The sequence below is a fragment of the Chironomus tepperi genome, unplaced genomic scaffold (genome assembly GCF_022539635.2).
Source record: "Chironomus tepperi strain 1889 unplaced genomic scaffold, CSIRO-AGI_Ctep_v1 contig_223, whole genome shotgun sequence".
In the NCBI taxonomy this organism is placed as follows: domain Eukaryota; kingdom Metazoa; phylum Arthropoda; class Insecta; order Diptera; family Chironomidae; genus Chironomus; species Chironomus tepperi.
This window is the reverse complement of record NW_027226345.1, coordinates 134,186-159,504: the sequence shown is the minus strand read 5'-3', so window position 1 is coordinate 159,504 and position 25,319 is coordinate 134,186. Positions and strand designations below refer to the sequence as shown.

General features: G+C 31.6%; 4 protein-coding genes across 13 annotated transcripts in view; 2 read left to right on the top strand and 2 right to left on the bottom strand.

Moving 5' to 3' along the window:
• Positions 1 to 19,142, top strand: part of CLIP-190 (Cytoplasmic linker protein 190) — a 36,809-nt gene extending 17,667 nt beyond the window's left edge. For 3 of the 10 annotated variants that reach the window (XM_070640761.1, XM_070640762.1, XM_070640766.1), the window contains 15 exons: positions 4,146 to 4,202; positions 6,407 to 6,541; positions 6,798 to 6,857; positions 8,040 to 8,192; positions 8,254 to 8,484; positions 8,547 to 8,712; positions 8,781 to 8,964; positions 9,127 to 9,192; positions 12,154 to 12,264; positions 14,163 to 14,273; positions 14,370 to 14,387; positions 14,681 to 14,753; positions 15,043 to 16,451; positions 16,516 to 18,689; positions 18,748 to 19,142. In XM_070640761.1, the coding sequence (XP_070496862.1) occupies positions 4,146 to 4,202; positions 6,407 to 6,541; positions 6,798 to 6,857; positions 8,040 to 8,192; positions 8,254 to 8,484; positions 8,547 to 8,712; positions 8,781 to 8,964; positions 9,127 to 9,192; positions 12,154 to 12,264; positions 14,163 to 14,273; positions 14,370 to 14,387; positions 14,681 to 14,753; positions 15,043 to 16,451; positions 16,516 to 18,689; positions 18,748 to 19,012 (5,213 nt within the window). In that variant the 3' untranslated portion in view covers positions 19,013 to 19,142. The remainder of the gene's footprint in view (positions 1 to 4,145; positions 4,203 to 6,406; positions 6,542 to 6,797; positions 6,858 to 8,039; positions 8,193 to 8,253; positions 8,485 to 8,546; positions 8,713 to 8,780; positions 8,965 to 9,126; positions 9,193 to 12,153; positions 12,265 to 14,162; positions 14,274 to 14,369; positions 14,388 to 14,680; positions 14,754 to 15,042; positions 16,452 to 16,515; positions 18,690 to 18,747) is intronic. The other 7 variants (XM_070640769.1, XM_070640771.1, XM_070640764.1 and 4 more) reach the window with 6 other exon arrangements.
• Positions 19,143 to 19,208: 66 nt separating this feature from the next.
• Polr2J (DNA-directed RNA polymerase II subunit RPB11) lies at positions 19,209 to 19,821 on the bottom strand. Its single transcript, XM_070640807.1, has 3 exons — positions 19,694 to 19,821; positions 19,547 to 19,636; positions 19,209 to 19,486 (listed from the first exon to the last, which is right to left on the bottom strand). Exons 1-3 carry the CDS (start codon positions 19,744 to 19,746, stop codon positions 19,276 to 19,278), a joined length of 354 nt encoding a protein of 117 aa, XP_070496908.1. The 5' UTR covers positions 19,747 to 19,821; the 3' UTR covers positions 19,209 to 19,275.
• A 285-nt stretch (positions 19,822 to 20,106) lies between these two features.
• Positions 20,107 to 20,904, top strand: LOC139090917 (BLOC-1-related complex subunit 8 homolog). Its single transcript, XM_070640803.1, has 2 exons — positions 20,107 to 20,242; positions 20,307 to 20,904. The coding sequence occupies exons 1-2, from the start codon at positions 20,197 to 20,199 to the stop codon at positions 20,789 to 20,791; spliced, it is 531 nt and encodes a 176-aa protein (XP_070496904.1). The 5' UTR covers positions 20,107 to 20,196; the 3' UTR covers positions 20,792 to 20,904.
• LOC139090903 (carboxypeptidase N subunit 2-like) lies at positions 20,763 to 25,000 on the bottom strand. Its single transcript, XM_070640782.1, has 4 exons — positions 24,405 to 25,000; positions 24,186 to 24,325; positions 22,728 to 23,040; positions 20,763 to 22,079 (listed from the first exon to the last, which is right to left on the bottom strand). The coding sequence occupies exons 1-4, from the start codon at positions 24,653 to 24,655 to the stop codon at positions 20,912 to 20,914; spliced, it is 1,872 nt and encodes a 623-aa protein (XP_070496883.1). The 5' UTR covers positions 24,656 to 25,000; the 3' UTR covers positions 20,763 to 20,911.
• Positions 25,001 to 25,319: the final 319 nt, after the last annotated feature.

Genomic DNA, 25,319 nt, shown 5'->3' with positions numbered 1-25,319 from the left:
TTTTAATTTATGCTGCATACTGCGATCAAAGAAAATTAATTCGGATATGTTTGAATTATGTTATGATATATGTGCTTTATAGATGGAGATGATCTTTGGATAAATATTTATCAATATTTTATCTTCTGTCACAAATGACCTTCGAAAAGATTAACGGTGCGCTTGTTTTTCTGGTTACTAATGTCAATTTGTATAACCTTTGTCTTTGCTATAGCTTAGTTTTTTCTTTTAATTTTTTAAGTGATCGATTGTTCTAGAATCAGACAGTGCATTTGATGTAGTTTAATTGATGGCAGAAATTGCATATTTAGTATTTGAGTTTTAAATTAAAAGCCAAGATTCTGAATTTTTAAGTTTTGAAAATAAATTTTTGAATTTCGAAATTAAATTTTCACTTTCGAAATTAAGAATTCTATTTTCGAAATCAAGATTTTTACTTTCGATATTAAAAATTCAACTTAATAATTAACTTTGGAAAATAAGAATTTAATTTTCGAAACTAAGAATTTAACTTTCGAAGTTAAGAGTTTGACTTTCGAGTTTGAGAATTTAAGAATTCAACAACGTAACTCTCGAAATGATAAATTTAGGTCTCAAAATTGAGAATTTAATTTTCGAAACCGATAATATATCTTTCGAAATTAAACATCAATTTTTTTGAACGTTTCGAAAATTAGTCAATTTATAAGCTTAATTAAAATAATCTCCTGTCATAATATTACTATTAGTCTCAATATTGACGAAAAATCATTAATCCTTGACAATATAATCCTTATTATTCGATAAAAATCCATTAAGAATTTATTTATAGAATTCGTCACACTAGATTGCCTGACCTTTAATAAAGTCAAAATAATCATTAGAACAATAAGCTACTGAATCGATCTAACACCTCAAAAATTCTATATTTATACAGTCACACGGATGTCAAATCTTATACAAACTAATATTCTGTATAATTCAATTAATATTAAAAGTTTTAAAATCTTTAAAAAGTCTAAATATTAAAGATCGTGTCATAAAAAAATTCTTTGAGTAGGTGCAGTGAAATCAATAATCTTCCAAAAGTAAACAAACCGCTTTTCATGTCAAAAGGTAATAAAAATTTGAATCTACAAGTCCATAGACAATAATCCTCTTATGAATTTCAATAGAATTCAGGTTAATCGTAATCCATATCCTTCAATTTAATAAAAATCTATAAAAATCATGCTGCGTAAGCATCTCAACAAACTGTCAATGTTACATTGGACTTGATAATGAGAAAAAATGCGAAAAAAATTCATAGTGCCGTGAATCGCAAATTAGCTTAAATCATTTATTTCTCATCAATAACAACGAAAATGAAAAAGTTGAATGTAAACAACACCTTTCGTCTGTAAATGGTAGTATGAATGATATCACACAGATTTTTATATTACTATTTGATTCTAATCCTCAAAAAAATTGTATTCTAAATGAAGTAAATTCCTCGCATTTTAAAATGAGCAATATTTGAGCTTTTTTTTGTAACAAATTGCGAATTTTAAAATGTAAAAAAATTCTCTCAAAGTGTCAAATATAATTAATCAGTGATTTAGTCACTTGCATTTGATTTAAATGCAATGTGATATTTTATTTTTTACATTTTAACGATGATGTAATGCAAATGCATTTAAAGCTAATTGAGTTTTGAGTCAAAACTTTAATTGAGAATTGATATTTTTATGATGCTAATGGAGTAATTAAATTCGATTTAAATGAACGCACACAGCATGCAAAATAAGAGTCGGAATATACTTTGTAGAGTTGGTTTTTTATTAATTAGGGGTTGGCAATTCATTAATTTAATCAATTTAAATTTTTAGTTTGAAAGTTTAAAAAAATCTAAATTCGAAAGTAAAAGTTCGAAATTTGAAAATTCTTAAATCGAAAGTGATAAAGTCTTATTTTGAAAGTTAAAAATTCTAATTAAAAAAATTTAATTTCGAAAATGAAAAGTTCTAAATTTGAAAGTAAAAAATTCTAATTTCGAAATTAAAAATCTAAATTTCGAAAATTAAAAAATCTAATTTCGTAAGTGAAAAAGTCTATTTTTGAAAGTTGAAAATTCTAATTTTGAATACAAAAACTTTAAATTCAAAAGTGAACTAAATTCAAAAGTGCTTCAAAAGTGAACAAATTTGAATTTCGAAAGCAAAAATTCTATTTTCGAAAATTAAAATTATTATTTCGCAAAACTTCCCAACCTCTGAACATTATCTTGTGACAAATTGCTGCCAATTCATTTTGCATCTTAATTTACATACATCTGAGAAGGCCGGTTTTGCATGCCCATACACTGAAATTAAGAAACTGAAAATTCAGTGGATGTTAAACGAGATAATTGGCTTGTCTCTTACACAATAGTGTTTAATTAATACCGATATTAAAGAATTATTATTAACATGAATACTTCAGTCCATAAGGGTTTGCTATTTATTCACAATTGTAATATTCTGTTTAAAATAACTTGAATATTCCATAAATGGCATTTTCTTCATTTAAATTTGTCTGTTTACATTCACAGAACTGAATTCAAATCGTGTCTGATCCATTGTAAGAGTCAATATTTTTGTGTTTTTTCTTGTGCTTCATGCTGAAAGGTCATTAAATTTTTTACAACACATTTTTCGATTGTTTTTTAAAAGTCATCTTTAAATTCCCATCTGACTGACATTTATTATTGTTTAAAAAAATATTAATAGTCATTTTGTTGTTTCTGTAGCTTGGTTAAGCCCTACAAAATCTCCTTTTTGGTCTAAATGCGTGTGCAAAAGATAATAAAAGGCTACTAATTAAAATGACAATTTTTTTAATAGCGTTGGATGTTGTTACTGTGGTTTCTTTTCAAAAAACAGGAAACGTGTCGATATGACAGTAAATTGTTAAGATGATATACATTAAAAGACTCAAAATGTTTTAATGGAAAATATTGTTTTTGTTGTATGTCATTTAATGGAGGTAGACTTGGAGATCTTCTCAATTAATTAAGAGAGCTTTCGAGTTGTTGCTTTTTAGAGGTTAATATGTTTAGTGTTTTTATTTCGTCTAATTGGTCTGCTCTGACCGATAAAGAGTTAGATCTGTGCTAGATCTGTGCTAGTTATTCGATAATTACGATCTTAGATCTGAATCTTTGTGGATTGGAACTTGAAAGACATTAAGTCTATAAACTTTAGATCTTAATATTTGGAAAATGTGAAAGGGAATTTAAAGTCTACCATGTAAAGAGCATGCTTTCTAGAGGGGATTTATCTAAGAGCAACTCTCACGGACATGCTCATTTAGTATAGGGTGTATAAGCTCTCGAGAGCATGTCTGTTAGTGTCAGATCAGGAGCATATCTAAATTCGAGAAACAGAGAAACGGGTCAGATATTTGGCATACTCATTTAGACAAATTCTCGAGACAAAGATCGAAACCGAGACTATAAATCTAGATATCGAGGACTTTCAATCATTAAAAAAAATGCGCTCCAATTATTTTAATAATCCGTAAAATTTACTGCTTCTAAGCATAATAAAGACAAAATGATTTTCATAAAAATAAAATAATAATATGATTGCCACCTACAGTGCACTTTAGAGCTTCCTGTATATCATCGCATCTTCTAAAGATCAATTAAGTCTTCCTCAGTATTATTATTATTATGTTGTGGCTATAAAGAACACCTTTATGTACAATAAATTAAAATTAATATCTTGGAATTTTTTAATAGAAAAAACCACGGACTTTGTTATTGTGGATATCTTAAGTCATAGAACACAAAAGAACGTTACTAATTATCGCAAAAAAAAAAATTACCGCATTAAAGTTTATTGAACTCTTTTGTCGACAAATATTAACAATATGTTAATACTTTATTTGTGTATTCGAATAATTAAGCAGCCACAAAAAGAAATATTCAAGCATGTGCTACAAAATAAATTCAATTTACTATCAAAATATCTTCCGTATTTACATGACTTGATATAATTTTTTTATGTAATTTTTTTGGGTATGTAATGAAGTGAATGGCTTTACGGTTTTTGTAATTGAATTAGTTATGAATGTAGAATGGTTACTGCTTTCTCTATTAAAATAAATTAGTGTCTTAACCTATAAAATATAAACAAAAATTCCAGGTGAACTCAATAGCAACGATAAAATGCGACGACAAAGCGAAACACATCACTTGCCAGGTAATATCAGCTGGGAATCAGTTATACATAGTTGTAATTCTTTTTTGGATATATTGGAATTTGCGTGTGAAGAACAAGAAGATGTGAGATAGAGAAAAAAAAAACGTCCGCAATTTAAAATCTATTTTTTATCATCTTTTGTCAATAGATGAACAGCTATTTGGCTATTTGTGCTCACAGACCACACAAAAGTGATCAGTTTAATATGAAATTATTGCGAATAGTTTAGGAATTGTTTGAAGATGATGTCTGTTGATGAGTTGAGATATTCGACTTCTTTTAAGTACACAGATTGAAATTGATTTTTGGATGCGACCTCGAATGACGCAAATCAGTTAATCGACCAATAATCCTGTCTAAGACAGATGTGACTCTTACCTGGATTACGTCGGTATAGTGTTGGACTTCAGATCGATTAACCTACTTGTGCTGTTCGGGGTCTACTTATTAGAACCCCATTTTAACCCCTCTATCCAAAATTTTAATGCTAACAAAAAATTCTAGACATCATTTACAAATAATTCCCATAAATTGCACACAATAAGTTCTTCTCTTCTTCAAATCGTTTTGTTGTGGCTAATATCATTTTGTGAATATTAATTCTGTAAAGGCGTCATTTTTGAGCATGCACGCGCGGTCATTTGAAAGCATTTATAATAGTCAATAATGGACATTGATGATTTCCATTTCTGAGAGATGATTTTGCGCTTAAAAATATTGAATTATAAGCCTAATAAAAATGTCCATAAGATGAAAACAGTGGTTTGTGCTGTTAATTTATTGCAATTTTACAACTTTTGATCGTCTCGTGTAGAAAATGACTTTTTAAGTGAAAATTAATGCAGAAATGTATTTTCTGTAGAAAGATGTAAATATATTTTTGTAATAAATAACGGGATTTGAAGAATTTAAAGTAATATTTTGAGGTTGATATGAATTTATGGTTGAATTGAACTAGATTTTTGTAGAAACTAATGAAGATATTATAGACAAGGAGGGATTATTGCTATAATTTTACATGAAAATGAGAGTATTATTGAGAAGTTTATATTTTTGAATTGTTTAATACGAATGTAATTGAAATTTGAGGTGCGAGCATATGCTGCCTCCATGTAACATTCATATGGTTGCCATTTGATCTCTTCATATAAGTGGCTCCTATTTAGTGCTAATAAAAGAGCTTTAGCAGTGCATTAAGAGCTCCGTGACTGTGCCTTCTTCATCTGAGTCATTCAAATCTATAATAAAGATTACTTAATTCTATTGTTAAGTGAACATCCTTGTTAAAACAGAGTTAATCCCTTTTAAACACATCAGAACAGAAATAGTTCCAACTTACCCAACTCGAATAGGCTAAATCCCTTTTTATAGTAAAATTCATGAATGAAATTTCCTAAAATAATGATTATGATCAGTTAGCAATCCCATACTGCCCAGAGTTGGCAGGAACTTGTGAATCCAAACTCCAACAGTTCAAAAAAGCGTCTTAACTGGAATTCAGTCTCCAATTTTGAAGCGTCCACTTTGGAGTCCTGCCAACTCTCATCCTACCCTCAAATAGGCATAGCTCGAAGTCAACTCTAATTTTGCATGAAATCGAGTCGACTTGAGTCGAATTTTCTATAAGCAATCCAAGTCGACTTCGAGCTATGTAGATAAAAATTTGAATATTCTAGTATAAATAGAGCTATCTGCACTTCAGTGAATATGCATCTAAAAGCTTTCAAATGTAAATAAAAATAAATTTACATTAACTAAGTTGTAAAATTGCAATATCAAATGACATTATAGATTAAACGATTAGCACATTATAAATGATCATGTTGAATTGAAAATATTAAAAGCTTATTCAATTTTATCTTGAAATGTTCATGTTGTCATGATTTGCATTACAGTAAATATACACATGAGTTGTGCTGAGCCACATATCATAAAGTTTCTCATGTCTTATGGCAATTAAGACACCTACGTCTGCGGAACGAGTTATTTTTTTCTCTCATTTAATCTTTTGCACACTTTTACCATAAGACACACGTAGTTTGGTAGCAAAAAAAATCATCATAAAGCATGCTTAATTTTATGTAGGCTTTTGAAAAATTTTATGCTCATTTGCATGCTTGCCTTTTTGTATTGTATTGTATTTGGAGACATTTAATTGTTTTTATTTGGTTTTGTAATATATTTTTTATGTCGTGTGAGTTTAGACGTAAGTGAAGAAAGCGAATATGATTTGATAACTGAACGTTTTGGATGTGGATATGAATATCGTTCATCAAAATCACGATCACCCGATTCCTTTAGATTCCTCAAGTATTCCTCGCCTGATCGTAAAAGCTCAAGTGGGTATCATTGTAGATTCATCTGCATTTTTGTAGTATTTACTTTATTATTTTGTAATGTGATTATTATTTATATTTTATTTCATATATTCCCCATACATATACATAAATATGCACACTGTACCATGCACGGATCGTTAAAAATTATTATTATTTTTATACAAATTTATCTTTTTTGCTAAAATTACCATATAAATTGCATTGTTTTGTATTGTGTTTGTTGGTTTTTATATGTAATTCGAATTGCACAATTCAGGTGGTGTATCATCCATGTCGCCTGATTTCTTTGAAGCCACAGGCAGACGATCAAGTTCAGGTAAAAAAATATCAAAATTTTAAGCACTCAAAATTTATTATTTTGGTTATATGCATGCTTGTAATCCTATTGTAGCTTAATCAGATAATCTAAACAAGTGCTTAACATGGCTATTCTCAAAAGTTATCTAAATCGTCATCGCCTAATACTTAAAAGTCATATAAATATATTTTGGATAACTATAAACATCAATTTAAATTGATATTAACTTAATTAATAATATTAATTCGCAATAAGCGTTCGTCGATTGTGTTCGATCGATGATTAATTGGTAAATGAAAATTGGCAAAAAGCTGTCTAGCGAATAAGTAATTAAATGCTGAATTTTTGATGAATTAAGGCGCATTATTGTCGGTTCTACTAATTAAGAATACTAAAATGTTTAGGAAAATTAAGAAACTTTATGGCAAGATTAGGACTAGGTTTTAACTAACTGGCTTTATGGCATTCTCTAGCTCTACTAAAATTCAGTAAGGCTCATCTTTATATGTAGGAGGAACAATATGACACAGCCGTGAACTGCAGGTTTGTGAATCTAAAACGCAGAAACTTCAGGCTTGTGTTTCTTGGTCGAGCACTAAAATTAAGTCTTTTTCAAAGACAATTTGAAGTAATTTCATCATTTATACCCCAAATAATCTAAACCTAAATATCATTCCAACTAATTTATTTCTATTAAAAACCTAAACAACTCTTAAATCATCGACTTACGACTAAAATAACATCAGACGTCGCTAAAATGGTAAAAAAAAGAAGTTATGAAATCGATCATACTTCAATATGGAATTTTAATCCTAGACTTAATTGTATCAATAAATAAATAATATACATTTCTGCTGCTATTCGGTGTCTGTGTTCATATTAACGGAACCATCATATTGTGTATGAATGAGATGAGACAGAGTGAGATATTCATTATAATGCAAATTAACCAGTCATTCATTAGTGTGAATGTTTTGACGGCTAACTTTCATGTCATCATGAAAAATGACACATATTATATGATTAAATGGGTAGCTTTATGGCAATTGATAATCACCTTGGTATTAATTGGAAGTCGGTAGACATAACATAAAATACATACATAAAACATAAAAACATTGATAAGATATTGAAAATATTTCCAAATCCCCAATAAATTACGACTAAAGCATAAACAAAATATTGAAAATAATTTTTCAGATCACGGAACCGATTTGACAACAGACACCGACAGTTTTATGATCGGTCAACGCGTATATGTTGGTGGCGTTAAGTCAGGTCGTATAACATTCATAGGCGAAGTACATTTCGCACCGGGTGAATGGGCTGGAATAGTATTAGATGAACCAGAAGGTTAGGAATCTTATTTATCAATAAATATAGACTGTTGCTTAATATTGAGGTCATTTTTTAGGCAAGAACGATGGTGCAGTTAGTGGAAAACGTTATTTCCAATGCGAACCCAAAAAGGGTATTTTTTCACGTCTCACACGACTTACACGTGAGCCAATTGGCTCAGTTACAGACGGTCTAGGTAGTATGGACTTTAGTTTCCGTTCTGTCACATCACCATTACGTACATCATCTGGAAATACATCTCCAACACATAGTGTTATCAGCACATCTAAACATCCAGCTGGATCAAGTTGTTAAATTAATTAAAAATTTTTTTTTGGATTTTCTAAAATATTTGAATTTAATTTTTAGGTCTAAATCCAATGATTGGTGATCGAGTTATTGTCAAGAATGCATCAGGCAGTCGTGTTGGTATTTTGCGCTTTAGAGGTGAAACACAATTTGCATCAGGTGATTGGTGCGGTGTTGAATTTGAGGATGCAACTGGAAAGAATGATGGATCTGTAAATGGAGTCAGGTTGGATTAATTTTTTGACATTATCAATCGAATTTTGAGTCTTTAAAACTTTTTAAATTAATTTATAGATATTTCACTTGCCAAGACGGTCACGGTATATTCGTTCCAGCTGCAAAAGTCTCAATATCACCATTGGCACGCAAAATGCGCCTATCAAGACAAAATTCACAAGAATCGCTTACATCAAATATAACATTAGGCAGTTTAGCATCAACAACTGCATCAAAATTAAGAATGAATGCAACACAAAAGGTACCAGTTGCTTGAGTATCTTTTATCTCCGATTTTTTTACTTCCGTCCCTTTTTTATGGCAATTTAGTCACATATTTTATAGCTTTATAGATATTTTTATATAATTTACTAACAAGACTGATTAATTATTAATTTCCACAATTCCAAAATGATTTTTATAGCGCCTCTCGACACTTAATAAGTCTCCATCGGCAACGTCAACACCAAAGCCTTCGTTTTCGTTGCAGGTACTTTATAGACATGATTTTTTAATTCATTTACTCTTTAAAAATGCTCGATTCGATTGATTGAGTGAATGAATAATTCTGACTGTTGATGGATTTTTATTGTTTTTTGATTGATAATTTGCTGATTTGTTGATGGATTTTGGGATTTTTTGAGGTTATGAAATTGGATTTTTTGAGGATTTAGAGCTTAACTGTACTTAAAGAGCTGTATTCAAAGTAATTTTGAATTTTTGAGGAATTTTTCTGTATTTTGGGATAATTTGGATCCATTACGTCACAAAAACCCCAAAATTGTAAGAACATAACCTCAAAATACAATTCAAAATGCAGTGAAAGCTGTATTCATAGTAATTTTGAACTTTTGAGGAAATTTTCTGCATTTTTGGGATATTTTGAACCATTACGTCACAAAAAATCCCAAAATTATAAAAACATAACCTCAAAAGTTCTCAAAATAACCTCAAAATTCCAAAGCCTACATTTTTCTCTCTACTAAAAAGCATAACTAACGTTACTGACATACACAAATGAAGTTAATTTTTTACACAATTATCAGATATTTTTTTGTGCTTACTTTTTTTTTATATAATAAATTTTCAATAATACAATGTCTGTGTATGTACATACTTGCGATCTCCATTGATCATATTGTAGATTATAATTTAAAGTATATCATGCTGAAATCTTACTTCCATATCGGTATGAAATAAAAGGTATTACAACATTGACATCGTAATACCTTTTATGTGACTATAAATACATAACTTTACGTCCATAACAAGCTTTTTTGTTGATGTGTCTCAAGTTCAAGGTTAAATTTCATTGAGCCACCTTTTGACTTGATCTTTTCACGAAGAAATAGTGATTGTTAATAGTATTTCCTCTTTGTGAATGATGGTTATTGGCACATGTTATTTTTAAATTGTTTTCTGAATTCGATTTGCTTCGCGCTATTGAGTCTCATTTGAAAATTATGGTGAATGGAAACAATTGATCTTTTTAAAGCGTTTTATAAAAATAATGGGGATTTGTTTGAAGTTTGTCCGATTGTCTGAATATCGTGGCGCGAGTGGATAAATTTTAGTAACTAGAACTAGACAAATGATAAATCTGACTTTAGCTTAGTGAAAGCTCAGCAATAGATTCCGAAGTTGAGTCGGGCTGATCAGGCTACTTTTAATTAACATTCGGATTGACTCGAGCAAACTAAATCGACCTAAATCAACTCGAATGTGCTTAAACATAAATTAACTCGAATGACAAGTTAATGTCTAGTTCTAACGGGTTCTAAAGTATTTTTGTCCGATCGGTTATAGGTCCCGAGACAAGAACTAGTCAATACCAGGTTAATGTCCAGTTGATGTTTAGTTCTGACGTATTTTGGTCCACCAGAATAACGTTCCCGTTAGAATTGGACATCAACTTGCCATTGACCCTCATTTACTAGTTCTAACGTATTTTTGTCGATTAGTCAGTTATGTCGGTTCAAGTTTAACTACATTTGAGTAACCTGAAGTCGACTTAATGAACTTGATTTCGAGATCTAGCTTAAAAAGAATAGAGCTGATCAAACTGATTCATTCTATCATAAAAATGCGCCAAAAACCACCTCAACTCCCTAGATAATATTACTACCCATTCACATCTGCAACCTCATGATTCTCATCATCATCATCATTAAAAAAGTTCATTTATATGAAATACTTGTTCAAATGAATATTGTTATTTGTAATATTTTAAGAATAACTATGACGTGAATTGCACATAACTGATTAATCATTGCAATATAAATTACTCGCTGCGGTTGGTTCAGATATTCAGTTTAAATATTCTGGGATGTGGGTGTGTTTAATGCACTTTATTATAAATTGAGTGAATTTATATAAAACTTAGTCAAAAGATCATCATCATAAGCTAAATACTAAGTTCTTCCTTAAAATTAAAAGATTTTTTTATTAATATCAGATAAAGTATTTTGTAGGCGTTGTTTGCTGCTGTTTTATGTCTCCAATATCATTTTGATATTTCCCATTAAATTCTCTCCACATACTTGATCATTTCCAATAACGTGTTCTGCTGTCGTTTTGTCTATTTTGCTTAGTTCAGCCTAATTAAAAACTATATTTTGCTCTCAAATGGTAGATTATGGAAATTGAGGTGATTTTTATTATATTGTAGCGCCACATAAATTGTTACTGAGACAATGACTGCAGCTTTTGTGAGCTGATCTGAGTTCTGTGGTGAATTTGTTTACTGTATTGAGCTTTTTTCTGACGAGTGGAATAGATTTTTTCTCCTGAGCTAATTTACTGTGTTTAATTGGAGCAGGGGAAATTAATTTATTCAAATTTGATTGATTTTGACGTGGTAGAATGTATTGGCTTGGTTGTGTATGGGATGTTAAGAGTTTTTGAGTTGCCTGATTGAATTGTGTGTATTGTTTTTTGGATTGTTGAGATGTTTAGAAGGAAATTTGGCAATATTAGAGCTAAATTAATAGCATTTATGGTGCTAAATTCAATAAATGTTCATATTGTCTATGAGATTTGGTGTCTTTGCTTTCCCAAGTGGAACAAGATGTGATTAGTCGACTTTTTGTCTATTCTAGTAACCATTAGCCGTCGACTAATCTCAAAACTGTTTCATTTGGGTTTGAACTACACAAAAGTTAGTTTGAATTATGAATTTTAGCTAAAATTATAACCGAATAGCACAAATTGATTATTCGATTTAAGTCCAGCTCCAGGCCACCGTAACTCTGTCTTGGTACCTGATTCGGTTTTGATCTGGCATCCTGTCAGTAATGTTGGCCTTTTACCGGATTTTGGATCGATTGACTGATTTGTGAAAACTGCACATCTTGTTAATTCGCTTCCCGAACATCTCAACGAATTCAAACAGTTTCTACCTTTAATATTTCATATTCCCAACTTAACCTAAAAAGTTTACTCTCCCCAACAGGACATCCTACGCGAAAAATCAAATCATATCGAACAGATCATGAAAGAGCGTGATATTGATCGAGAAGAAATGTCTGCACAGACTATTTTATATCAGAAAAATCTTAATCAGGTAAATTGTTGTGTTCGTCCTTATTATTTCCTATTTATTGTAGAAAAATATGTTGATAAATTTTGTCTGTGTTTGTATTAAGTCGCCCGAGAGAATCCAATCTCCGGTATTCACAAAAAAGAGTCCATCACCAGAAGGCGAACAAATCGGTCGATGGGCTGATTATATTAAGCAAAGAATTGTCCTTGAGGATTTAAAGCGAGAGTTCAATGGCTGGACAGGCAATCATGAACGACATTGCATCCTTCATGACGTCTTCTTGACATAAAAATATGGTTGATTTTTTGTTAATTTTTTGTGAACCGAACGTACATTGACTAATATTTGCGATTTCTTATTAATTAGCTCGAATAGATTTTAAGTATGTTTTTTTTTTTGATTATTAATAAAAACAAGTTTTGCGGAAGAGAAATTTTTAAATTTTTTACAGCTTCGTCCAATGCATTTTATTTTTAATTTCTAACATTAATTTTTAACATTATCAGTCTAAGGCTATTACTGACTTTAATTTAGGTTGACATTAATTTTCCTAAAATTAATAATTTTTTTAATTTTTATTTCTTGGAAATTTTGGTTGTTCAAAATTCAGAAATTTTCTCAATCCATTGAGATGAAAAGCACTATAAACAAAAGATTTTCATAAATTTTCAATTTTTAATTTTTTGATAAAATTAAGAAAAATTGTGAAAAAAGAATTTTCGGCTAAAAAACACAAAATTTATTTTTTGTATCCATAGTCAGTAGATTTGTAATGTGAATTAAGGCATTGATATGATCTTTTTTTTTTTAAAAAATACACTAATTGTGAAAAATTAAATAAAGATTTTAAAATTATTTGGTTAGAAATTAAATTTCTTGTTTTCAGATTAATTTAGTCGTATTTCTGTCTGTTTATGAGGTTGTTTATGATTTTTTGAGATTTTCATCGATGCTTTGTGTCTTTCTTGAATGGAACAGACTGCAATTATTCGAAGTTATGATATTTTGATAATCTTGACATTTTTGAACCTTTTCATAGAATGTCTAATTTTAAACTAGACTTTTGATGGACTTAGCGCAGATTGATCCATTATAATTCGTATCTTCATTACCACAGAATTCATTAGTGAATAGTTTTGCACGGCAAACTGTTTTTCTCTACCAAGATTTTCTTTTAAGCTTTGAAAAAGGGAACTTTCGGAAGTAAAGTAAAGCTTGCGAGGGAGAGGGTTACAATTTTATTACCGAGCAAGCACACATTTTGGTTCATGATTTTGTTACAAATCGTTACGGCGTTACAGAAGGGTTTTAATTTCAGAACCTTGCCTAAAATACCAGATTAATTCATCTTTTAGTTATGGGTTACTAATTTTCAACTCCAAACGTGTTTAAAACCATTTTGAAGTAGTTTATGTAGTCGCACGTGACAGTTTCTGAATTATTTCATTAAATTATCATATTAACAATAATATTTCCTAGAATATCCATTTGTTCCATAAACATACTTTGTAATTTAGATTATTATAAACTGACCTACCCCATAAAATAATTTAAAACTCTCTAAAAGCTGTAAAAAAGCGTAAAAAAAAAATCATAAACGTGACACAACAACCTCTACAGACAGAAAACGAATGAAAACTAACAGCATTGTGTATTTATATATTTATAAAAAGCTGTTAATTTAAGCTCTCAAAAATACAATAAGCTTTATTTATTTTCATAAACTATAGCTCCGTGACTATTCATATGCTTCTAGCATTACAAAACTTAATACAAACACAGATAAATTTTTATTGACTCTATTTTTTTTAAATGATAAAGCTCATTTGGAATTTTATTTTATTTTGTAGCTTTTTTAGTTAATTTTATAGCTTTTTAAGATTTAAAAATATAATAAAATAACTCTTATTCCTTCACAGTATAAAGAAAAAATTGCCCACCTGCAAAAGCTCCTTGATGAAGAGAAGAAGAAGTCCGAGGATCTCCAATTCTCAATTGATGAAGCGCAAGCTACGTCAGATGAGAAAGAGGTAAGATTTATGCCAATTATAATTGTTTCCAACCTTATCTATTCTGTCACTAATTTCTCTATAAATTTATGATCTATCACCTATCGCCTCCTTCAGTTAAGTGAAACAGCTGAAGTAAGTTTTGGTACACTTCCTATCTATTTTGTGGCTTGTTTGTAGATTTATGTAGAATAATTGAACTTTTATTTGTGTTGATTAATTGGGTTTTTGATGATCTTGGATTCCGAGTGGTACAACAGTCGCCAAGACACTGCCATGTTTACGGCACTCTGTCAAAATGACATGGAGGTGTCATGGTGCCACTCGGGAATCTCAATATCAGATCCTAAAATTCCTTTTATGTTGCTATGCATGCTTGTTCTATTCTATCTACTCGAAAAATCACTAATTTATTACTCAATTTTCAGAGTGTCTTGAAAAAGAAAATCGCAGATTTAGAAGGATTAAAGAACAGCAATCTGCAAGCTGGTGGTGATTATGGTAAGCTTCTAACTTATTCATCCTTTACTATGACTTTACCCCAAATAGCATAAATTAGTAAATCTATCGAAATTCCGGTCCCAGGTAGACGTGACTATGACTTTTGGTTCAAATACACCATACCAGAGTCACGCCAGCATGTAGCCGGATTTCGGATCGATTAATTGACTTGTGCTATTCGGATATCCTAAAAGGCAATGAGTACCTTAGTGGTATTTCTGTACCATGATAGCATGCTCTTTGCCTGAAAGGGATACCTTAATAAATCATTAAAATCAATTAAAAACAGTCGACTCATCACACGCCGTCGAGATCAATCAACTCAGAACAGACCTTGAGCAAGTCACAAGGAATTTACAAATCAGCGAAGGCCTTAAGGATGTTCTACAAAAGCAAATTCAGTCACTTCACGAGCAAGTCGCTGACATGAAAGTAGAATTGGAACTGAAATCATCAGCAGATCTCGCCAGTGAGGAAGTCCTTAAAAATGAATGTAATTATCTACAAACTCGTATAAATGAACTCGAAAATGAGTCTGAGGCTAAATCAAAGGAAATAATAGCTTTACAAGATACAATGAAGACACTCGAAGAGTCGCGTAACGAGGAACTGACTATGATTGAGAAACAAATGAAGGAACGTGTCGCTAACTTAACATCAAATGAAGAATCATTAATGCAAAAGATATCCGAAAAGGACACAGAAATTGCTCAACTCAAAGACGATATTGAAAGACTGACAAGTTCAGACATTGGTGCTCAAGAGATTATTAAGACTAAAGATATTGAAATTCAAAAATTAATTGAGAAAGTGACTTTACAAGAAGGACAAATTAAGGAACTGTCATCTGAATTAGTGACGAAGATTGATGAGGTGTCGAATAAGGAAAAGGAACTTGAAAGCCTTGAGAAGTCATTTGACAACCTCAAATCTAATATTGAGCAATCAAGCAGTCAATGTGAACAGCATATCAAAGATATTGAGGAAAAATCAGCTTTAATAATGGAACTGACCAAGCAAATCGATGCACAGAACAGCAGCATTGAATCCTTAAAATCTGACATTACTAATCTACAAAAATCAGTTGCTGAGTCACAAGAACTTGCCGCAAAATCTCAAGATTCTGAAAAGACATTAACATCCACAGTTGCTGACTTGTCCGAGTCTAAAGTAAAACTCGAAAATGATCTCACTGCCAAAGACAATGAATTAAAAGACCGTGAAGAAAACATCCAGAAATTAACAAAGGAACTGGATGAAATCAAGAATAACTTGACTGGTTTGAGTTCTGAGGCAGAAAGCAGAATGAAATTCATTCAAGAAAAAGACTCGATTATTGAGAAGTTGACAAAAGACTTCGATGACTTAAAGACACGTAGCCAAGGTGAAGTAAGTCAACTTGAGGATGCTAAAAAGGCACTCGAATCCAAGTTAGAAGAAAGCTTAATATCAGCCAATGAGAATGTTCAGAAGATCAACGAGATTCATACATCTGAAGTTGCTAAACTGTCAGCTAGCATTGAAGAGCTCAAGAAGCTTGACAAAGAGAAAGATGCACGAATTGAGGTTATGGAGAAGAATATTGGGCTACTTGATGAGACCAAACAGAAGTTGGAGAAGAATTTGGCAGATTTAGAGGCTAAATATGCAGAATCATCTGCAAAATTGACTAAAGTTGAACGAGAAGATAGTGAGAAGGTAGGTTTTGAGGTTATGTTGAACTTTCGGATTGTGAATTAACAATTTTATCTCTAATTTTCAGGCATCACAACTTGAAAAGCTTCAAATCACATACAACGATATTCAAAAGAAACTTCAAGAAGCTGAATTGACAGTCAAAAAGACTCAAGAAGACAAGAATACAGCTGAAATTGACAACAAGGATCTTAATAGGAAGCTTGGCGCTCAGGAAGAGAAAGTCGCTCAGTTAAATGAACAAAAATTGAAATTAGAACAAGAACTTGAAAAACTTAAGAGTTCATCACTTGATGCCAACAGTGAATTGAAGAATATGAGCGATGAATTGAAGGAAAAGCATAAAGCATTTGAAGCTTACAGGACTGAAGCTGACAAAAAGAACTTTGAACTTCAGAAAACAATTGATCAATTAGAGAACCAACGAGAGCTAGCTAATCAAAGCAATATCAAATTGAAGAATGAATTGGCTGAATTGAATCAACAGAAGATTGAGAATGAAAATCAACTTAATCTGGAACTCCAAAGTATCAAGGCAACAAATGATGGAGAAACGTCAAATCTTCAAAAAGAAATCACTCAATTGCGTGGCATATTTGAGAACGAGAAGGCACAATTGAGACGTGAAAAGCAAGAAGCTGTTGAAGCATCTGAAAAATTGAAGAATGAGCTTGAAGCTAAGATCAAAGGCCTTAAGGAGACACTTGATGAATCACAGAAGAATTTAGAAGAATCCAAACTCTCTATCAAGCAATCAGAGTCGCGTCTTAGCTTTGCAATTGATGAGCTGAAAGGCAAAGAAGCTGAACTAGCTGAGGAACTTGCTAAAGAAAGACAATCAAGTGACGAACTTAAGGCTAAGTTTGAGGAACTCGAAGCATCAAAGAAAATTCTTAGAGATGAATATGAGAGCAAACTGCATCTTGAAAAGTCAAGGATCACTAATTTGGAAGGTGAATTGCAGGCTCAGAAGGAACTTTTCAATGCTGCATCAACTGGAAATGCTGAAAAAATCAAATTCTTAGATGAAATTCAGCAGAAGAACATTCAGTATGAACAAAAAGTGTCTCAGTTAAGCAATCAGATCCAAAATGAGATGTCATCAAAGAAGAAGCTTGAAGAAAGCATTGAAGAGTTGAAGCAAAAACTACAAGAAGTTCAGGAAGAGCAAGTCGATTTGGTTACTCGCAAAGAAGAGTACAAGAATAAAGCTGCAATGCTAGAGGAGCAAATCAGTGACTTACGTCAAAGACGTGCTAGTTTGGATGAGAAGTTAAAGATTGAAAAGAAGGAATCAGAAATCTTAAAGACCGAATCAGACACGAAAATCTTCGACATGCAGGAAAAGCTCAATGAACTGAATCAGTCAATTGCTAAAAAGGACTATGAGAAGGAAGAAGTAGTCAAGCGATTGCAGCAACGTGAAGATGACATCAAGATCCTAAATGAACAAATAAAGGAGGAGAAGAATAAGCTTTTGGATGAGATTGACAGCATCCAGAGACAAGTCAAGTCAAAGGAAGATGAAATAACCAAAATGGCAAATGAATGTGCATCAAAGGATGAGCTTCTTGCTGATTTAAGGAATAATATGGAAAATCTTAAATCGTGCCTTAATACAGTAAATGTTGAAAAGACATCAAGCACCAATATCATTGAAGAACTTAATAATACAATATCTGCTCGTGACTATACTGTTAGTGAATTAAATATGAAAATACAGCAGATTGAAGCTAGCTTAGCTGACAAGGATGATCAGCTCAAGAATGTCTACAGTCTTAAGACTAGAATTGAAACTGAAAGTAAGATGAAGATTGACGATCTAATGGAACAAATTAATATCCTGGAAGATGTGAAGCATCAAGAAGTTGGAGAGATGGCTGCAAAACTATCAATGATTGAGAGTCAAATGAGCATTTACCGAACTGAGTCAGTAATGTCAAAAGACAATGAAAAGATCAACCAGGAACTCTTATTGAGAATTAAAGATTTAGAGATGTCCGAAACGGAAATGCAAATTGAGAATCAAAAATTGAAGCGACAGCTAGATGAGATTCAAAGTAACGCGAGCGTTCCAGTACCAAAAGTTGAAGGTGCTGCTGGCGATCAAGATTTAATTGAACACATCGAATTTTTGAACTCAATTATTGCTGATATGCATAAGAAGAATTTGAAGCTATCGAAGCAAATTGAGACTTTTGGTACGGGATCCAGTAAATCAGCACATTCTTCATTTTCAAAGTAAGTACTTAATCGACTATGTTAAGCATTAGATTGAACTAATTTATTTCCATTCCAGCAACGACATGGATCTCAAATTTCTCGAAAAGCTCGAAAAGAAGAAGCCACCACCACGCATGTATTGCGACATTTGCGAGGAATTTGATCATCATGAGACTGAAGATTGTCCAACGCAATGCTCAAAAGTCGACCTTGACGCTCCAGCCGTTCGAAAGGAAGAGAAACAACGAAAATTACCACCACCAAGAAAGTATTGTGACTTTTGTGAAATATTTGATGCTCATGAGACAGAAGAATGTCCAAATAATGACGAAACTTTTTAGATAAAATTTATTATTGAATATTGGAACCTGAAAAACCAAAACAGCTAGAGAATTTTTCATGAATTATTTATGTTTTTTTGAAATATCCTTTGAATACAATAAAAATTAATTAAAATTATTGTTACCATTAGCTTTTTGTGGATTTTTCTTAATTATAAAGATCCAGTGGATCCTGAATTGTTTTAAAAAAGCTTAATTAAAGTTTTTTAATGATATAAAACACTTACTTTATTACAGAATTTATGATTATATTACAATTAAGCTTAATCACCGCCTTCCTTCTTCTCCTTCATTGCCTCTCGGAATCGTTCCTCGAAAAGTGACAATTCAGACATAAGATCTGTAATTGCATTCATGTAAGCGTCTTCAGGTGTGTAATTTGATGTTGTTTGGATACGAATCACAAATTTATGTTCCAGTGGATGAGGACATGAATAACCGGCAAATAGAACTTTTGGATCTTTCAGCAATTGACTGGAAGTTAATGAAAATTGGTTAATTTAAACAATTTTGGAGGGAAAGTTTAATTCTCACTTTCTAATCATGTTCCCGAGTGTATGATCTTCCTTGTTTACCGTGAAAATTGCTGCATTTGGTACTTTTGTGTCTAATTCTTTGATGATTCTGAAATATTGGGAATTTAGTTAGGTTTTGCTGGATTTAATGCATAACTTCACTTACTTCTTTTCTCCCTCGTATAGTAAAAATGATTCGAATGTCGGCGGCGCATTCATTGTTGGTTATTATGATTATTTTAATTAAATTTCTTAATATCTAATTTGTTGAAGCTGTTTTCGGCTGAATTTTGCTGAATAAACAAATGCTGAATAACAAGTACCAATTTTTATCTTGGAAAAGTTACACGGGCAAAGCGCATTTATTGAAATCATGATGAAGCTTTAAAGGAACTACTTAATTGTGCTTAAGATCAATTACAAAATAATTAATTACATCAATTTTGTTCAATGATAAATAAGCAAGTAATTCTATTAATCAATTGTAGTTGGACAATAAGACAAAATAATAACGGCGAAGAATATTTCGAAAATATACGCTAATTGAGGGGAAATTCGAATTTCGAAAAATTGTTTGTCAACAAAGGAAGTAAATTCGAAAATTGATAAAAACTTCAATATTTCACTAAAATTATTAATTAGTGAATAATCAACTACTTAAATTGCAAAATGAACGCAACATACGATCCAGCACTTAATGCCAAAGTCAAAAAAAGTAAGTTAAGGAACGATTTCTCAAAAATGAGTCACTTATTCAAATTTTCCAATATTTATTCCAGCAAGTGAAAAGATATCCGAGAATATCCACATCCTGGCTAATGAACCAAGTTTAGCATTCTACAGGATACAAGAGAATGTAAGAAAGGTAGTTCCAGTGATAATTGAGAAGAGATCAGACGTAGAAAAACTTCGAAATGATTTACAAGGAATTTGCTTTGACCTTGAGTACAGCGTTGAGACATTAAAGTCAATAGAAGCTGCTGATGAACCACTAAAGAACATCCAGGAAAGTCTCAAGAATGCTATATTCCTAAGACAACAGTTAAAATATGAAGAAACGAGAAGAAAAAAGGACACAAGTGCCAATAGAGACTCAAGTAATATTTACAAGAGATTTTCAGCACATTTGCCACTGGAAATACCTGACATTGGCGGTGTCATGAGGGAAACAACCAATAGAGTCGAAAATTACATGGGTATCAATAATGGGGCTGGAACCAATTCACAATCTGAACTTCAACGCTCTCATACAACTTTACATTAAGCATAGCTTTTTATTATTTCTTAATCAATATATGTGATACTTAATCATAGGTTCTAGTTGCTTATTATTTATTATTCCTATCAAAAAAATAAAGCTTTTTAAATGTAATTAAATGTCTAATTAGTAATCATCATAGTAAAGTCTATTCCGTCTAGCTAACTTAAGGTTTTGGTCCCTTTGCCATTTAACTCCTACAATAATAATTAAAATTAAAATAATTGTACATAGTCCTACTATTATTAAAAATCCAGGTGTCCATGGCGTAAGATGGAATTTAATTTTCTCTTCTGTATGACTAGAATCGTTGCTTAATGAAAATGAATTTGATAGAAATTGTCCAAAACCGGATTCAAGGACTTCGGTGTCATCAATACCATTACAAAATGAATTATTATGGTTAAGGAACTGGACCAGTCTTCTTCGTCTATATTCTTCTGGATATTCACATCTGAGCTCTAAAAGTAGCTCCTGATGATCAGGATTGCTATATAAAGTCTCCATTATATCCTTAAGTATCCATTGCTGTTCACAGGAACACAATAGTGGATTTCCTTGGAGATTAACTCCATTTTCAATATTCTTCCAATCTGTCAAATTTTGTGGAACTGTTTGTAGATTATTGTAGCTTAAATCCAAGTCACAGAATCGTACGCCATAAAATGCATCAGGTTCAATCTCCACAAGATTCTCATTGTATGCTATTTTTACTGCGACACACGTCTCTAATTGATCAGACGTCAAATTTTTGCCCGATAAGTTTTGAAGTGCATATGCATTAATTTTGTGCAGTGACGTCATGTTGCAAAGTGATATTGATTCTAAAGTTGTTGGTTCGACGAATTCAATGTCAGCAATTTCATTTCCATCGAGAATCAGGTCCTTAAGAAATGGTGCTTTCTCATTAATATTGTCTGGAACTGAATTCAGTAAGTTAAATCCTAAATTAAGGTACTCTAAATTAACAAATTGTGCATCTGGAAGTTGGTGAAGTAAATTCCTTGAAGCATCTAGTTTCACTAGACTCGGTACGCGTTTATCTCGTGGAAATAAATAGTCAAGACTATTGTCTTGAATCTCCAATTCTTTCAAATTTTCAGGTACATTTAGTAAAGGCCACGAATTTAAATTGTTATTGTTGATTGTCAATAGTTCAAGGGAATCTGGAAGTTGAACTGTAATTCTTTTAATACTGTTGATTGAGAGATCGAGAAGCCTTAAGGCAGTCAATTTTGTGAAAGCTTCATTATCGATATTTGATATTTTGTTATCGGATAAATCGATAACTTCTCTGAAAAGATAAGTAAAAGATTGTAAATATTGGTTGTTGAAGTACTAGATTGAAGGACTAGTATTCATTGGTTTCTACAAGAATCTGGTACTGTATTAAATTTAGTGCTTTCATCTTTTTCTAAATAACAAAAATTAGTTCTGAAATTACCCAAATTGGAATCGAGTCTAGTACTAACTCAAGGGAGTTTGAGACTTATCTAGTACTTTATTCTAAAATCCTAGCCAAATTGAAGTTGAATCTAGTTCTAAAACTGGCGGAACTTGAATTAAATTATCAATATTACTAGCAAAAATAAGAATTTATACAAGAATCTAGTACTGCATCAACTCTAGTACTTTATTCTCAAAAGCTAGACAGATTGAAGTTGAATCTAGTACTAAAACTAGCAGAATTTTAATAAAATCTAGTACTTTGATCTGAATTAGTACCAAATTTTGATATAATCTAGTACTTTCTTCAGGAATCAATTATTGAAAAGTCTACTTCTTCAATATAATTCCTAAAATCTAGTGCTGAATTTCCAAAAAATCTAGTACTTCTTAGTAAGATTTCTTAAAAATCTAGTACACTCAAATCTAGTACCGAGAAAAAAATCATCAATTCCCAAAAACCAATCCCTAAAAAGGTTAAAATAACATGACTCACAAATTAGTAAGCTTCTCAAACATTGCCGACGTGATAACAGTGAAGTGGTTGTGGGCGAGAAACAGTTCTCGCAATAAATAATTGATTTTATCGTATGCATTATCGATAACATAAAGTTTGTTGTTCTCCAATCGCATGACCTCAACATGGCTTGTCGCCTCCAAAAAGTCAGCTGTTATCTTTGTTAGGAAATTATGTGACAAATTTATTTCATGTAGCTCGTTCAAATGTGCAATAATGTTGGGATCGATAGTTGATAACGTATTGTTTGATAAATTAAGCAGCCTAAGGTTCGTTTGTGATTTTAAGAAGTCTAAAAATGGAAAAATTTGTAAAGTCATTTCAATATAAATTGGTAAATGATAAGGCGTATGGCACCGATAAGTAGAATAATTGGTAGTACTTATAGATTGTCCACTAGACTCCGATCAAGTATATTAAGTACTTGTTTTGACTGATATCAATCATAATTGGAAAATGGACGCCTATTGAGATTTTATTGTACATTTAGCAACTGGGGTGGGATTTTGGAAGGTAATCTTAAGATACTGTCTCACGAATTGACTGTAGCTATAGATTACCATAGCTAGACTTAATCAATCAGTTGCTAAACTAGCTATGCATTGCAATTGATCATCACAATTGATGACTTCATAACAAACGAATTAAAAACAAGTTTTTATCAATTGAACGGTTTGCAACTGGACAGTGAGTAGCACTGCTGTAACAAACATGGTCTAATCCGGTATTACTAGTAGATTCGGTGCATACTCGACACAATAAACCCATTAAAGTACTCAATTTGAATATTTGGTTCATAACTTCTTGCAATATGTTCAGAGTTAGTCAAGGGGATAAACCGGGCAGCACTACATGTTCACAAGAAGATTGCTACGACGTTGTATTATCGAGAAGATGGGAAATTGACCTGACGACATCGCGACTGTCAAACGAAAATTATTAACAGGCAAAGAATCTGCTTTTAGGTACCGTAATGGTTATTCTGTCCCATGAAAGTATGCTGCTCTTGGTCTGTTAGGGAATTTAGATTCAATAGATTGTGCTGCTCGGGTAATCTGCTAATTTGATATTTTGCGATAGTCCGAGGCTTAGGAGAATAGACGAAGATAAGAGCAACAGCAGCTTAACTTGACTTAGTTTAGAAAATCAACAAAAATATGAAAGTCATGCCCGAGCAGCAATATCCTTTACTGCAGTATAGATTGGTCAGCTAGCGAGTAGCCAACAGAACAGTGTCTACACTGTGCTCCTCGATTTATTTACAAAACAAACCTTTTAAACTACTTTGTCAATATCCAGTAAACAGCAGATCAACAAAGCTTTTTGCAAACAATCTGCTGCCTTTATACTTCCAAAACAAATTGCAATTTTTAGCAGCTGCTGTCATTATTTTGTTTGCATTAGATAAAGTAAAAACCCAGAAAAAAGCATTCTCACCTTTAGTTAGATCAGCAATATGATTATTTGCCAAGCTTATCTCTTTTAGGTTGGTAAAATACTCGAATGGATTAGACGCAATCGTCCGTATATTGTTGTCATCAAAATTAATTGAAACCACATTTGAATCACCCGGAATTCTGCGAAAAAAAAAGTCATACAACAAAGATTGATAAGCACATCGTAAACTGAAGCCTTATCAAGAATTCTGATACAAACTTTGGCAATAAATTGACTGGAAAATGATTAAAGAATGCATTGATATTCTCATTTGTCTCAATCGTTGGCCACTCAATTGTCTCAAAATCAATTTCTAGAACATGATTTTTATAACTTTTGCATGATATCACATAAGTGTCTTGCTCATATTCGAAACAACTACAAATATCGCAAACATCTGTGCCAGCTCCTATCATAATCAGCAATCCAAATGATAAAAGAAATACAATTTGATTAAGGCACGCCGCCATTGTACTTTAGACCTTTTATTTTCCTTCGATTATTTCTTTAATTTATTTTGTCATTTAAATTTCACATCACAATTGACACTTATCACATTATACAGCAGTCGATGGGGTCACCAAAAATATTGAATTTTCATTAAATCAATTAACAACTATTTTATTTATACGCGATAGCTAATTTACAGTCAGGAACAAAAAAAAATATTTGAAATTGTCATTAAGTGCAACAAATTTTGTTTTGTTGTCGCTTGTCACTACTTCTTATTTTGGGGAAATGAGCGAAAAAATAAAAAGTTTATTATTTTCGTGTGCGAATGTCGCGCGAGTTCAACCACAACTGAAAATGTATACTCAACAAACACTTTAATTGCGTTTACAGCGCATATATCGATAAGAGGATATGATATAGATAAATAAAAAAAAAGTGAATTAGCAACTTAGTTTGTATGATAGTAGATGGGTAGACTCGTAATTATATGATGGCGGGAATATATTTTGTTCTGTTCGTAATTTAATACACTCAAATGTTTTTTGAGGAAAAATCGTGCAAATGTTCGCTTGTTATGAAAGAGGAATCGTTGTTTATAGCCGATGAGAAAATGGAGTGGACGGTAAAAAGTTGATAAATGATTTAACCGTCAGAAAATTTTTGAATTTTATTTCGAATATT